Source organism: Perissodus microlepis, chromosome 19 (genome assembly GCF_051167445.1).
Source record: "Perissodus microlepis isolate ML-2025 ecotype Zambia chromosome 19, ASM5116744v1, whole genome shotgun sequence".
In the NCBI taxonomy this organism is placed as follows: Eukaryota; Metazoa; Chordata; class Actinopteri; order Cichliformes; family Cichlidae; genus Perissodus; species Perissodus microlepis.
In genome coordinates, this window is record NC_140479.1 from 5,929,042 (window position 1) to 5,944,618 (window position 15,577).

Genomic DNA, 15,577 nt, shown 5'->3' on the forward strand with positions numbered 1-15,577 from the left:
GTTTCTCGCTCCATCCCAGCCACTGGAGTGGAAATAATCAGCCTCTAATGAGACAGGACAGTTTCATCATCTGAAATGAAACACAATGATGCATTTGTACTCAGTGTAGCATCATAGCTATTTTTATAATGATGCACTTGTCTTTGCTCTCAGTTAGAAAAGTTACACTCAACAGCATGACAACAACTAAACACCAAAAGTGATGCTTATACACTGCTCAAAGAAATTAAAAGATTAAAGGAACAATTTGAAAACACATAAAATCTCAATGGGGGGAAAAATCATGCTGGATATCTATACTGGACAATGTGTCAGGACCTGAAGGATGTCACGTGATTTGATGAAAATAAAAATTATGAACCTACAGAGGGTTATATTCAAAGACACCCAAAATTCAAAGTGAAAAAAATGATAGAGCAACGTGGCCGATTTTATCAAAATTACAGCAACTCGGAATGTTGCTCAGTAGTCTGTTTGGCCTCTATCTGCTTGTATGCATGCCTGACAGTGCTGGGGCATGCTCCTAAATGAGATGACGGATGGTGCGCTGGAGGTGCATAGAGTAGATGTAATAGAAACAATAAGGGCCCCAATACAGAACCTTGTGGCACACCACAGCTAAGAGGACAGGATGAGCACTGGTATTTAGAAACAGCCACCAAAAGACTTGTTCAGAAAGATATGGTGACAATCACTCCAAAGCAGATCTAGATACACCCACCCAATTGTTCAGCCGCTCAAGCAAAATGTGGTGGTGAACAACAAAGCAGCTGAAACTGATTAACAACCCCCTTCACTGCTTAAGTGAATAGATCAATATCCCAGAAGTTTAATTGACTTTTTTCTATGACATCTGGTAGGAACTACTTTGCAGATATTATAAGGATGTTTACCACAGATTTGGTCAGAACTCTCCAAAAGCCTTACTGATGAATCCAGGAATTAGTCATCAGGGCTTTTGTACCCCTAACCTTAATGAATATAGAGTGAAGCAGCTTGTTGGCTGTGTAGTAAAAGTGTCACTAAATATTAAATCTTTCAATCTAACCGTTGGCTTGGCTTCAGGCCCAGAAGCTGTTTGGTGTTTGTGTCTGTGAACCCACCAACCCACAGAATCACTCTGCCCTTTGTCCTGAAACCTGAGCAGAGGCCAACATCTCATCCACTCCAGCTTTCTATTCAAACACACACACACACATACATACACATTTTCTGAAAGACCCCCTTTCCATCATCCAACGGTCCCCCACCATCACTCCCTCCACCCTCATCCTGCTCTTGTACCAGACACCTTTTGTTCTGTCTTGTAAGTGGATCTTCCAGGTGGCCGTTGTAGCCAAGTCATTTCATGGGCACACACAAAGACACACACATTTCTCCTGCTGCACTTGTGAGGACACTCATTGTCATATGTTGATGTATTTTAGCTTTTAGCTAACCTCAGTGTAAAACTAACTCACTCTAAAATCAAATGCTAACTTTTCAAACATCCCTTTGTCAGAAGCAGGAATAAAAATATCCTCACTTTTCTAAAATACATAGAGTTCATTAAATATCTTTATTAAAGACAGAGACCATTAACAAAAATTATAAATTTCCTCAAATGTTAATTTTTGCAAAATTACACAGGTTTTGCAAATATGTCGTCTCTCTTTGTTAAAATCTCTAAATGTTCTACACTGACCTCATGTGTTTTAAATCTAGAATGACCTCAGATGGCTTCTTAATTAAAAAATGTTCATTATTCCATAAAACACTATTTGATCTTTACAAAGATAGCTATACAGGACACACACACAATTCACACTCTTCATCTCCTGTTCTCTCATGCAAAGAAACTGTCTCTGCATACCCTCTCCTCCTCCCTTGCTTTGTTTAACACACACACACACACACACAGAGAAGCTCAGTTTCCCATCGTGATATCAAGATGCGCCTCCCCGTATAGTAGACCATCGGACGCTTTCAGACCCAGGTAGTCTCCGCTGTGTTATTTGTCATATTTTAACTTTTTTCTGATCTTTATATTGTTTTTATTGTGCAGTAGAATCATAGTGAGGTGAATTGAGTTCACTTTTAAGTATTGTGTAAATGAAGGAGTGAGGCAGACTGTGTTTGACGGCAGCGCAGCAGGACACAGCGAGAGGACGGCTTGACAAGGAGCTAAAAGCTTACAAGAAGGACTTTCTTTAGTGAGACTTGTACATAAGACTGATATTTTGTGCCAAAATAAGATTTCTGCTCTGCATAAAATGAAACCCCCAAACTGTAGACATCTATGCAAAAGAAATTGCTGATGTTGGTTAGAGAGTCAAGTGTCAGCATTTTTTAAAGCATTTGCTTACAAGTGTTATTTGATAGAGGAAACTCTCTTTGGTGCTAAGTACAATGACCCAAACAAAATAGTTTATGGTTATGATGAGTCATCAAGAAAATCCATCAATATTTCTGTTGTTATGATTAGTTTTCTCTTCTAACAGACTCTTCAAAACACTTATTCTTTCTTGTTATTTATTTATTTGTTAATATCTTTTGTAATCCCTTTTATTTAAAAGGCTGCCTATCTGTGTGGTTTCAGGCGCTCTACAGCCAGCTGTGTACCCAGAAGTCTTTGCTGCACCGTATCATGGAGAACCTGAAGATGAAATACTCAGATATGTACACTCTGGTCCCGGTTGAGATTGACAGCCAAATGCAGGACATCACTAAGTCTCTGCAGCAAGTAGAAGAAAAGGTGAAAAAGGCTTAATTTGGACATTTTAATGATGAGGAGTGTATTGATCTTTTAAGAGATCAATAATCTATTGATAAGCAGATGTTTGTAACAAAACAATAAATTCAACAGCCATGTAGGTCTAGCTGATAATATTTTTTCCTGACTGTTCCATCAGGTGGGAGAGGCGATAGAGAGGAGCGGTCCTGTTCACAGGTTGGGCGCGAGGATGTCTGATATCGAGGCTGGCCTGAGATCTGTTCAGAAGAGACTGGAACAGAGGAGCCCCACTGTGACTCAAGCAAAGATCACTCAGAAGGTGGGGAGTGATGAGGAAACAGGGTGTCTGGTTCATTATTACAGCTTGTTGAGTAGAATACAATAAATCATTATTAAATAGATTGTAAGAGGGTGAGGGAAACATAACAGGATGTCCAATATAACATTTGTCCTCTGCTGGCCAGAAGATCCGTGGTAAGTTTTACTGACCTCTTTGTTTGGGATGCGTCTTTGCTGCCTTCTGTGTGTGTGTGTTTGTGTGTGTGTCATGCTCTGCATGTGTGATCACTTCACTGCTCTTTTGTTGAGAAAACACAAGCCGTTTGGGCTGAGTCTCGTTTTGTTTTGTTTTTTATGTTTTTTTTTTTTGCACAATCAGTCAGCGTACATCTATTTCTATTTTCAGTTTTCATGCTGTTAAAGCCCCGCACCGACAGCATAACCCTCCTACTCTGTTTTCAAATACACCAACAAATTCCACTTTCTTTTCGTAGCATTATGTGCGTCTTTTCATGTAAAATATAGATTGCAAAAACAGAAATGACTCTTTAGTGAGGACTTGCTTCACAAGTCAACTGTGAGTGAGGGAAACGCTTTCTGAAGGGGGCTGGCTAATCAGCTTGTGTCTCAGTGAATAAATATTATAAATCTCCCATTGTATGTGTGCTCAGCGTGCCTGGGACGAGCTGGATGCGTGGCACTCGCGTCTGGCAGCGCTGGAAGTGGACATGCAAGACTTAGAGAAGCCTGAGGAGGTGCTGATCCTCACAGAAAGACTAGTGGAGGTTCAGCAGCTTCACTCCCAGCTGGCCAAACAGGCAGAGCAGAGGACCACCCTGATCAGCAAGGTGAGAAAAGCTTCCTAAAACTGTTAGCTGTCTAACTCCTCACTGCCCTGCTGTATTGTTTGTCTGCTTAGTGTAAAACACCAAAAATATAATGACTTTGAATCACCAAGCTCAGACTTTTAACCTAAATCTTCCACATTACCGTCTCTGTTATCATCTGTGATACTTTTGAAAAGTTTAAAAATGTCTAAGCTTTTCCCTATTTAAACGTTCTGTTTCTCTTTAGATTCAAACGTGGCTTCAGGAACATCAAGAGATGGTCAAAAGCTCCAAGAGCTGGATGTCCGAGGCTCAGTCGTGGCTTGCCGCTCCCTGCACCTACACCACAGCTAAATGTTTGAGCAGTCACGTTCACGCCCTGCAGGTCGGTACACTCTGCTGTCTGCACAGCTCTTTCCACAGCACAGCAAACCATTTTGTGGTGATTCATTTTTAACCAAAAAATGCTTTTTCTGTCTCTTGGGGATGCAGTTGGTCCTGGATGATTCAGTCCAGATCAGAAACACACTGCAGGGCTTCAGCTCGGTCCTGAAGGAAATGTCGCAGGTTTGTGATGTCACAGCTCTCCAGGAACAGCTGGTCGAAGCAGATCGCCAAGTGGCCGACGTTCAGGACAACTTCACAGCTCCTCTGTCTCAGCTGGAGCATGCTGCCGCTGTGAGATTCGATTGGTTTCTTTGTGTTACTCTTCAGTGGATATTATCTAGACTGTACTCTCTACTGTCAGATTAGACTGATAATGTCTTAACCTCTAGGAGGTGGAGGCGATTGAGAGTGAAGTCAAGCGGATGGAGAATGATGTCGAAGAGATCAAGAACTTGCTATCTTCTCCAGAGAGTTTTCCCAGCCCCAGAGAGGACAGTTTAAAGGTTTGTTAGTTTCTTTGTTGTCATTTGGATTAGCGTGACGTGATTGCCCAAATTATACAAAAGGATAAATGTGAAAGTCATCGTTTTCTTATTTTTCTCAACCCTCTTCTATGTGTGCAGGCGGTTGAGCAGAGGATCCAGTCGATGAGGGGAACAGTAGCTGAGATCCAGAAGTGTAAGCCAGGCCTTTGTCTTCCTGAGAAGGCTGAAGAAACTCTGACTGTCTTTACTGTGGTGGACCAGCTCCAGACTCTGCTGCTGGAACTGGAGAAGGTCAGTTAGTTAATCCGTCAGCTGCTCAGATATTTTATCTATAAGAAGATTGGTGCGAACTTTCTGCTTCACTCTGTTTGTAGAAGGTTCCTGCGTTATTTATCCAGCTGCCTCCAACTCCCACACAAGCCAAAGCTCAGTCGGTCCAACAGACGACCACTGAACTCAAAACATCTGCATCTGAAAAAGCTACATCTGAGGAGGCTGAGGTGAGCTTGGTCTATAAATAACATAAATAAGTAAATACAATTTTAAAAAATCATGAAACATCACTGTTACATGAATTATAATATGTATAAAACTACAAAAAATAAAAGTGAATGTCATTTAAGTTCTTTATTATAATGCAAGTTATTTTACAATGGCAGCGACAGTAGTTGAAGGATAAAGTTCAGTTATATTGTGTCAGTCATTATGTGATATTCCAAACACTTCATATGTGGAACATAATTTAACCGAACCTGTACGGTGTGCTTTCTCTCAAAAGGAAGAGCAGGGTCAGATCAGAATTGCTCGTGTTGAGGAGGATGTACTGCGGCGGTCTGGAGCTACACTGCTCACTGTGGAGCAGTCCTCACCTGAACAAAGGCAGGCCCCAACACCTGATATTACCCAGGTAAGAATACCACGGACAGAGAAAAAAAAGAAGCTTATAATCACACAGTTAATTCATTAAGTTCATTGAAAAAGCTCTTCTTTATGTCACATACCAGCATACAAGAACACCTGCAAAAAATAAAAAAGCAAAGAAATTGAACAGATTGGCCTTTTGGGGCGTGTCAGGACAAAGTGTGCAATACCTGGTACTCGCATGCGTAGTTCCCACATGTGTTATTAACAAATTGGTAAAAAATTAAAAATAAAATCCCCAAAGTGTCATTTAACTTCCTGTGCATGCTTAATATTACTAATGTTTACCAAGAAATGTTTTTTTTGTTTGTTTGTTTTGTTTGTTTTGTGTGCATGTGTGCGTGTGTGTGTGTGTGTGAGTGTTCAAGACATTTTAAGTTCTCAGACTAGGACAATTGTGCACTCATTAACAGAAAGATATTTTAATTATTGACAAGATTAGTTTGAACTTAGAGAAAATAATTTGAATAAATGATAAAAAAAAAAACAATAAATATTGAAGGTTGGCAAGATATGTAAAATACTTCAAGTAAATATGTTGCTTAAATTATCTGCATTGTAACCTGCTCAAAAAAATGGACACTTTTTAATCAGGTCAGTTATACTTCTCGGATGTTGATCTGGTCAGTTAAGTTGCAGAGAATGTTTTCTGTGACTCCCAGCACGGTTTCAAGAGAATGGGGCAGTTTCCAGGAGACAGGCAGTTACTCTAGGACAGCTGAAAAAAAGGACAAAGAAAGTCCTTAACCCATGAGCAGCTTGCATCAGCACCACATGCTACAAAATGATCTCCAGCAGGTCACTAGTGTGAGTGTCTGTAACCAAAAAATCAGGAACAGACTTCATGAGGGTGGCCTGAGGGCCCACGTCCTAAAGAAGCCACAGAGAACATTATGCTGCTTGTAACATTGTTCAGCATGACTGATTCGGCTATGCATGGGTCAGTGATGGTCTGGGGAGGCATATCCATGGAAGAACACACAGACCTCTACAGGCTAGGCAGGCCCTACACTGGTAGAGTGAGTCCTGGGTTTCTCCTGGTGCACCACAATGCCCAGCTTCATGTGGTGAGAATACAGAACAGCTCGGGGACATTATGAGAGGTGAAACCAGCTGTTGTCTTTTTGGGAGCATACACCAGTGTTGTCAGGCATACATACAAGCATCCAAAGGCCATGAAAAAACTACTGAGTAGCTGGTTGAGTTGCTACAAAGCATTTGACTAGCCTGACACAAATTCTTTTACTTTAATTTTCAGGGCGTGTTTGAATTGAGCCAGCTGTAGGCTGATCCTTTCCAGTTCAAATTTTTTTGAGCAGTGTATTTACTAGAAGCTTCAAGTAGATATAACCTTATGAGTCATATCAATTTAAGGCTTTACAGGGAAGCACAAGATCTATTTTGCACATCTAAGAAGTCTTCTACTGTTGTATAACTTGTTAGTGGCCATTAAAAACAAAATGTTAATTTTACTTAATATCAAAGAAAATATTGGAAACAATAAAAACTCAAAACTGGCCAGGCTAGATTTTTAACCCCCACTTGTGTCACTCTACACATACTGTAAGCGTGTTTCCGTGTCAGCAGCGGAAGCATCAAGGCGTGCTCCAGGCTGAAGAAGCCACAGAAAAAAAAAGCAGTGAGGAACAGAGAGTGGAAGAAGGTGGAGGAGGGTTTTATTGGTGGCTCTGGGATGTTTTCCTGGGCTCTTCACCAGAGGTAAAGATGAGTGAGAGCTGCTGTGGAAAATCAATAAATCTCTGTTCTTCCTCTGTCCTTCACTTGTTTTCAACAGTTCTTTTCCTGGTGGAGTTCTTTGTGACCCGAGGTCACCCGCTTAGGGTGTAGGTGGGCGGGATCTGCTATAATAAATTCCATCGCAAGTTGTCGAACAAATTATAGGAAAAGTTTGAAATTTTTAAAACTGATAACACACCTGAGACCAATGACTGATCATGACATCACGATTCCCACCAATCCAGTCAAATGACATCATTTGTAACAGCTGTATGAATAGTCGCTGCTATTCTTTGAGCTGGGTCACTCTGATCTCCACCGCTGGCACTGTCCCCTCACCCTCCTCATCCCTACTACCATCTCCCTACTCATGATATTAAATTCCTTCCTGATCATTGATACATCTCTGCTATTGCTGCAGATTTGAGTTATTTCTTTTCCTTCTTCCACCCTACTGCACACTGGATTTAGTTGATCCATATGACAGTATCACACAGTCATTTGTCACGCATATGGATGTATTACAGATGGATACTGTGTTACCTTAGCTGAATGAATTCATTTTACTCAAAAATGTTTTTTATTTTCAGCAGCTTAACATTGTGGTCTGCTTGGTTATGTAGAAGGCTATAACATTTGTCATTGTGGTGTCAGGAACCTGTGGTTGTTGCCTCAGAAGAGACTGAAGCTGCCACTGGACAAAGCACTGAACAGCCTACAGAAGAAAGAAAGGTAAATAAACTTTCATCAGTGAGAAGCCACTGAGTGATGAATTAGTAATGAATTTAATAAGTATTTCATGGATACATCTTAAGAGCCCAAAAAAGAAGGCATCATCACATGGGCCAAGATATGAAAACATGTGTGGGTCAGTACCACCAGGGGTTTTAGGTGAAATCACTGTGAGACCTTGTCCCAGCCTATTGTGTGATGTACTGAGGTCACCTTAAGTAAGGTGTGCGTGGAGGTTGAGGATTGGGGGTTAAGGCGCCTGGGAAACCTGTAGTGGTAATGACCCATGTCTTTTTTCACTTGTTAGCTCATGTGGTGATAACTCCCACCAGGGGTTAAATACCTGGGATCCACCTTATGGTTTTAGAACTGAGGAAGCTTCTTGGATGAGAAGTCCTTCTTTCTCAAGCTCTTGAGACTGCCGTGACCTTTATAACTGAGAACCTACACGGACGTATTCTTGGGCAAATGCAATGCTGTTTTTAATCAAATATGGTAGAGAATGAAAATAATAAAAATCAAGAATATCTTAAGCCATCATGTAAGTTATTAAAAGATTTTTATTTTGGACTGCTAAACTGTTTTGGTCATTGTTTGAATAAGTGGGCACAAAAATTACAGTGTAACAAAATTTTTTTCTAGTTTTAGTTTTAACATTTTTTTTAAACTTGTAATGAATTTATGACTAAGCCTTTATGTATATAATATATACATTTGTGAGTATATGTATATAAAACAAAGACGGCATTACATTGTTTTATTGATTTTATTGATTTGAGGTTTTATTGGCAAAAAGGATTGAAAATAAATCAGACTCATTGCATTTCTTTTTCATAATACAATGGGTTGTACTAGATAACATAACATCCAAAATCCTCTAACATTATGTAACATAGTTCCTTAACAGAGTGTATGAGTAACCGTGTGTTACCTTATCTGGTGACATGGTAGAACTAAATGGTCAATGTATTTAACTGACTGACCTGAGTGAGCTTCTAACCCTGATCATATTTCTTCAGGATGTTGAGGGCACCACTGACACCACAGAAACAAGTTCATCTGAAGCTTTATCAAAACCCCTGGGCGCAGTCACAACTCAGTCACTGCCTGAGAGTATGGTAAACACATCGCCGACCGTAAAAGTCTCCAAATCCAGCTCTGGGTCACAGCAGAAATGTGTAGTCTCCTAGATCTAGAACTTGTAGAACTGCATCTTTTTTTCTCATCAATCTAAGTCTAGAACCATTTCTGTGCAAAATCTCCAAGCACACCTCAAAGCGAGCCTAGAGGCCACTGTTTGAAGACTTATAGACCTTTCATGTCTTTGCTGGCAATAACGTCTACGCAGCATCGTAAATCTGTCACCTTTTTCTGGGTCTAGTTTGAAAACAGTTCTAGAATCAAGATTTCTATTCTTTCTCTATAGTCCCCTAGATTGATTCCTCCAACTTTTTCTATTCTAGCCTCTATTTCTGAGCCACTAGATGTTGGATTGACCTCCCACATTACTCCAGACCAGAGGCTTTACTGCCTTCTGTTGTACTCATATTGGGAGTCATTTCTTTTTTTTGAGCAAGCGGTAGCGTCTCACTTTTCTCAAAATAGTGGTTTTGTAAAGCCTTTGTAGAACCAAACAACTCCTTTACAAGAAACAACTCTAGAACACCTACTTATCATTGAAATCATTTAGAGTACCCCTCTCCTCTAGAATGTTGTAGAACGAGTCCTGTTTGTTCCTGTTTTTCTTTGACAGCAAAACCTAGAGCTCCTGTCTTCTTGTAGAACTAAACCAAGAACACTTTTTCTTCTAGAACCAGTTCTAGAGCTCCTGATGTTAGGTTTCTTTTAGACATGTCTCACAGTGCATTTACATGGCAGATGATTGCTTAATATTGTTTACATTTGAATCCTTTATTATGTCTTACTGCATGGCAAAAACTAAAGTGCAGGAAAGAACCAAAGCAGAGGTTTGCCAAATAAGTACTTTTCAAGTTTATTTTGGAGTTGAGACGAAGGATTACTGAGCTTGCAGAGAAATCTGCTTATTCTTTGACAAGTCAACACCACTGACACGTGGTTCAGGATGACACAGCACTACATCTGCTACAAATGCGAAGTGGTTGCTGATGGTTACCGTTTTACCCCCCCAAGAAAACTGAAAGTAGGCGGATGGTATTTTGTATGTGTGGTGGATGTTTTTAACAGTCTGTATTAAGCCTTTGCCTTAGCATGGACCTTTATTCTGATGGGTTAGTTTTATTAAAACAGAAACAAAGTGTATTAATAGACACATTTTGTGAGCCATGTTTTATAATGTATCTTATAGGGAATGGTGATTTAAAATGTTAAAACTTTTTGATTGTTGACCTTTTCATTTACCATCTGGGCTGATTTACCAGCAAATGCAGAGCATATGTGATAAAATAAATATTTCTTTAGTTGCTTCTGTGCATCTGCCATTTGTATTTCCATAAGCTCATAAAGTGGGGTGTGTTGTTTACAGATGTGATTGACTCGATCACTGCCTTGCAGCAGGACAGTGTGGATAATGATTCCTGCTTTGTCATGAATAAATAAACTAATAAATATTATCCCTCTTTAAAATACACCTTTTATACTTAAGACCTTAATTATCTTGTGAAGATGACTGTTGGCCATGAAAATGCACTGGTTTATCATGAATGCTGAATCACTGGCTGCTGTGCACAGATGGAAACTTTGTAAATCCCACTGCAATGCTTACTTTTTATTCAGAAGGAAGCATTTAATAAATAGTCCTAAAACAATCTATACGTTACAGCAGTGTGTTTATTAGGGAAATCTTTTTTTTTAAAGAAAGAAAAATCTACAATTTTTGGAGATACAAGGTTTTCATCTGAAAGCAGCAGACATCTTACATTACCTGGCATGTGCTGTACTACATTGTTTTCCTCATGTTTTTCCCCATTCTGTCTGCATATCATTAAAAGAAAGAGAAAAAAGAGCACAAATACAAATAAACCCACAATAGTGATCCACTCCTCTGTCTCTCTTTTTCTGTGTCAGGAGCTCATGAAGGGACAGAGGGGGTTTGCATGAAGGGGGCGGGGGGCAGACACCCGTAGGGGCTGAAGGCATATACAGTACATAAAGCACGCATAACACTTTCCAAAAATACATTCACAAGAGAGCTAGTGATTAGCGATTGAGTAATCTAAAGAGGAAGACAGTGATACTTGATTAATGGAGGCATGAATGAAGTCCAGTTCTGTAACATTAACATCTGGAAAGACTCTGATAAAACCCTCTTGACACAGAGGCAACACTGACCAACACACACTTCCTAAAATAAGTGAAGGATCAGCACCTCTACCTTCACATTTACGATTTCAGGACCGAACTGAAATCGATACATTTTTAAATTGGCATCAAGTTGAAGCACACCAAAAGCACTGTCCTCCTGCTAACATCCTAACCATACAGGGGTGGATGAGGTGGTGGTTGCAGACAAACAGACTGGACTGAGAAACTTATCTAAACTTATCTACAACTCACTGATTTCATATCTTAACCTGTGATGCAACATTGCAGCTTGATGTGAAGTTTTCTCAGTTTACTCACATTGCTGTATGTGTTTCCTCTGCATTTATCATGAATGCACCCTAATGCACTTCTCACTTACATTTTTGAACTCACGTCCATGCAGAATATTTGAAACTTGTGTTCCAAACATCCCTTTTTTGTGGCAAGAAAGTGAATTTTTATGCACACAGTATACTAACGTTTTCCTAACTAAATTAAGCCGTTCATACTTGATTGATTTGATGAAAAACAGCCCTCTAAAATTACAAAAGCAAAGTCAGGAAGTATTTTAAAATTATGATCTATTGTTTCAAATTAATAAATGATAGAGCTGAGGGGAGCAACTTGTTTTATGATTGTGAAATGGGTGTACTGAGTTCAGATTTATAATCTATGTAAGGGATGCTTTTACAGAGGATATTTTCCACACCACCTCCTGACATCAAAGGCTGATGAATAATGAACAGTGTGAGTACTTTTGACATTCCTCCTGTTAAGGCTGCATAGGTTCCTCTGCAGTTCCTTCACGACTGTGTGCACAGAGATCAGTCATGAAAGGAAATCAATCCATTATTTTACACAACAGTTTAAACTTATACAGTGAAAAGTGAGAATAATTCACTGTAAAAGTGAAGCAAGGATTACAAATGTAGTAAAAATTGTGAAAAGGACATCAGAATGTATAAAAGCATTCAAGCACCAATCAGCTGTTTCCCAGCTACAAACTTCCCTGACAGGTTCTGGAGGAAGTGGGAGGGTGTTTGGATCCTGTGTTTAAGGCTTACTCAGCTTACCTGGCCCTCTGTCCTCAGTCAGCTCCACCCCTGTCACCTGAGGGCTCTTTTCTTTCTGTGCCTCTGTCATTCTGTCCCTGCGGCCCTGCCACAGCTCCAGGAAGTGGTTTCAGGTGGGTGGAGCTCAGAGAGAGAAAGAAAGAGGAGTGAAACAGAGCGAGGGAAAGAGAGATAACCAGTGCGGGGGGTAAGTTACTGGGAGTGGTAGAGTGAGAACAAAGAAACAGGTTAGAAATATTTGTTTATATCAGTATTAGAGCTACAAACTTCAGGAACCAGTCAGCTTTTACTCTTCACTTTCCTCATCTTCCTCCCTCTCTACCCTGAAACTCTGAAGCAGAGAGGCTTAGCTGGGTGTGTTGTGCTTGTCTGTCAGGAATCAGACCAGCAGGTTGGATCCCAGTCTGGACCTCGCCTCTTTGAAGGTGTCCTCCATGTGTGCCTGGAGAGGCTCAGCCAGCTGGAGCTGTGGCTGCAGAAATCCCAGAGGAGTCTTCAAGCTGCCGGTGTTGCCGGTGTAGCAACCATGCAAGACAGCGTGGAACAACAACTGCTTACCTGTCAGGTAAGCTCCGCCCACCAGGGGGACCAGCCCCCTCCCAAAATTTACAAGAGACAAATTACCTCGTAAATTTTGTTACCTCAGTTGTCTCTGTGCTGACTGTGTTGGCACACTTTACAAGCCCACATTACATTCATGCAGTCTTTTTTCAATATGATAAATTTCAAAGTCACATAGACGTAATACAGTTATTTTATATTGTTTTTATTCAGGTTGTGTCAAAATTTGTTAAAATGTACTTATTTAACTTTTTTTAAAGCTTTTTTAAGGACTGCAAAATAATCTGAGGAAGTCTACTAATGGACTCCACATAAACAACAAATAGATATTATTGACAAAAAGCTGTTGCATGGACATCTGAAAAACTTTAACCTCAAGTTATCTAGCTATCCTTTGCCCTTACAATCACCAAATCAATGGGTTCTCATTTAAAAAATGCTAAACTACATCACATCTGGTAACTGCCATCAGGAATAAAAGCCTGCTTTGAAGCTATTATCACTTTGTTAATCAAAGTTTTAATATTGTTTGACATAAATCAACAGAATAATTAATGCTATGCAACAAGACCTATGACAAGACAGACTTTTCTTCTGACATTGTGATGATTCACAAAGAGATGCAAGGAGGAAATTATAGTTCCAAAATGTTGATACACTGTGTCAAATGTTAATAAAACCGAATTATTGATGTGCAAATCTCATAAACCCACATTTTATTTACAATAGAGCATGGAAAACATATCATGTGTTCAAACTGTTCAAGTATTTTAACATTTCATGAAAAATGTTGGAGATTTACAGCAGCAGCATGTCTCAGAATATCAGCAAAGCACAAGGCCACAAATCCATAATGGATGCCCATAATCTTTGGGCCCAGAGGCAGAACTTCATTAAAAGATATGATATGATTTTGTCACTGAAATCACTGCATGTGCTCAGGAACACTTCATCATTGTCTCTGAACACAGCAAGACATGCCTTCTGCAAAATGCACAGCTCTATCATGCAATGAAGAAGCCATATGTGAACATGACCCAGAAATGCTGCCGTCTTCTCAGGGCCAAAGTGCATTTTAAACAGACCGAGCAAAAGTAGAAAAGTGTTCTGTCATCAGACACACTGAAATTTGACATTTTGGTTTATAAGAAATGCAAATCAAAGCATCATTTTTGTTTTTTATCTACATTTTACACAGCATTCCAAAATTTTGGAATTTGGTTTGTAATAAATGCTACTGCTGAATGGAACTAGGTGTTAGAGAACACACAGCATTTCAATTTTTGATGATTTCTTTTGCATTTCTTTTTTATCATAGCAATTTATCGCCCATATTTTGTTTCACATTGCGATATTTGAATATACAGAAAAGTGAAATGGACTTTGCACTGGCAACACAGCCCAGTAAGTAATGCAGTAGATGTGTGTTACTTCTTCTTCAGAGAAGGGGTTAAGGAGAGCTTTTTATGACACAGAAACTGCTCTTCATGGATGCTTCTATTTGCCGTGTATTATTCTTCCCCCCTTGTGCTCATATCAAAGCTATTTCAGATGAGTCTGGTTGAGCAGATTTCATTAACTGTTACCTGCTTAGGTTTCTGTAATCTCTGTAGTTGGGTTCATGTTTTCTTGTTCAGCACAGATTGTCAATTCAAACCTCAGCAAAGTAAAAGAAAGACTTTCAGGTATGGAAGGCCTAACCTTACTGTTACTGACAGTCATTAAATCCCTTAAAAACATGGCCTCTTTGGAATAGTTGCAAAGATCTTATTCTTCTTAAACTTTTTGATGCAGATGTCTGATTGGATATGACTATCGCTCTCATTGTTAAATGCGATTGTGGCTATAAACACATGGCATAAAACTATTTCATAGGTGCAGAGTTCATAGTGGTGCCTCTATGTGCCAGCTACTGTGTAGCTGCAGAGGTGGTGTCCAAAACAAAAAATGAAAAAATCAACATGTCAGGAATAAACAAGTAGCAAACCTTCACTAAGGCAGCTCACTCCCTGGGCAGTATTTACTTTTAAGAGTGTAATAGTATTGTATTTTGTATGTAAACATATTATATAGGAGTAGGTAATGACTAACAGGTATTGTAAATCACATTTAGAGGTTTTAAAGCAGCATTACTTTTTCTGTTTAAACATTCAGTCAGCTGGGGCAATATAACAGCTTACAGTCAGTAGCATCATGCCCTAACAGGATTCAACATTATCTTTATTCAAGCTTTAGCAAGAATTTTCTATTCAAGGACTCCTGGCTTACCCTGAGAGTGTAACTTGAGCCTCCATTAAAGTTTCAGGCGTTAAACACATCTCACAGTCACACATCACATTTTAATGGAGCATTGCGTGCAAATAGCCACTGAGATGTATCTTCCTATTCAAATTAGCTCCGTCATACATCACCCACATCTAACTTTGACATCATCAGTGTGCTCGGCATTTTTCATTTAAGCTGAGCTCCAGAGCTAAATCTTTGTGTTAATTGTTGTTTTTCGTAGTGGTGTCAAAACAGAGCAGGAGGCGAGGCAATAAAGGAGTGAAAACAATAAAGAAAAGAAGGGCGTATCTAAGA

General features: G+C 39.6%; 1 protein-coding gene across 8 annotated transcripts in view; it reads left to right on the forward strand.

Moving 5' to 3' along the window:
• The window catches only part of syne2b (spectrin repeat containing, nuclear envelope 2b), a 124,322-nt gene that overhangs the window by 57,371 nt on the left and 51,374 nt on the right, over positions 1-15,577 (forward strand). For 6 of the 8 annotated variants that reach the window (XM_084914302.1, XM_084914306.1, XM_084914305.1 and 3 more), the window contains 13 exons: positions 2,579-2,734; positions 2,892-3,032; positions 3,664-3,840; positions 4,067-4,204; positions 4,312-4,497; positions 4,596-4,709; positions 4,830-4,982; positions 5,066-5,191; positions 5,470-5,598; positions 7,197-7,331; positions 8,004-8,081; positions 9,101-9,199; positions 12,813-13,001. In XM_084914302.1, the coding sequence (XP_084770428.1) occupies positions 2,579-2,734; positions 2,892-3,032; positions 3,664-3,840; positions 4,067-4,204; positions 4,312-4,497; positions 4,596-4,709; positions 4,830-4,982; positions 5,066-5,191; positions 5,470-5,598; positions 7,197-7,331; positions 8,004-8,081; positions 9,101-9,199; positions 12,813-13,001 (1,821 nt within the window). The remainder of the gene's footprint in view (positions 1-2,578; positions 2,735-2,891; positions 3,033-3,663; positions 3,841-4,066; positions 4,205-4,311; positions 4,498-4,595; positions 4,710-4,829; positions 4,983-5,065; positions 5,192-5,469; positions 5,599-7,196; positions 7,332-8,003; positions 8,082-9,100; positions 9,200-12,812; positions 13,002-15,577) is intronic. The other 2 variants (XM_084914304.1, XM_084914308.1) reach the window with 2 other exon arrangements.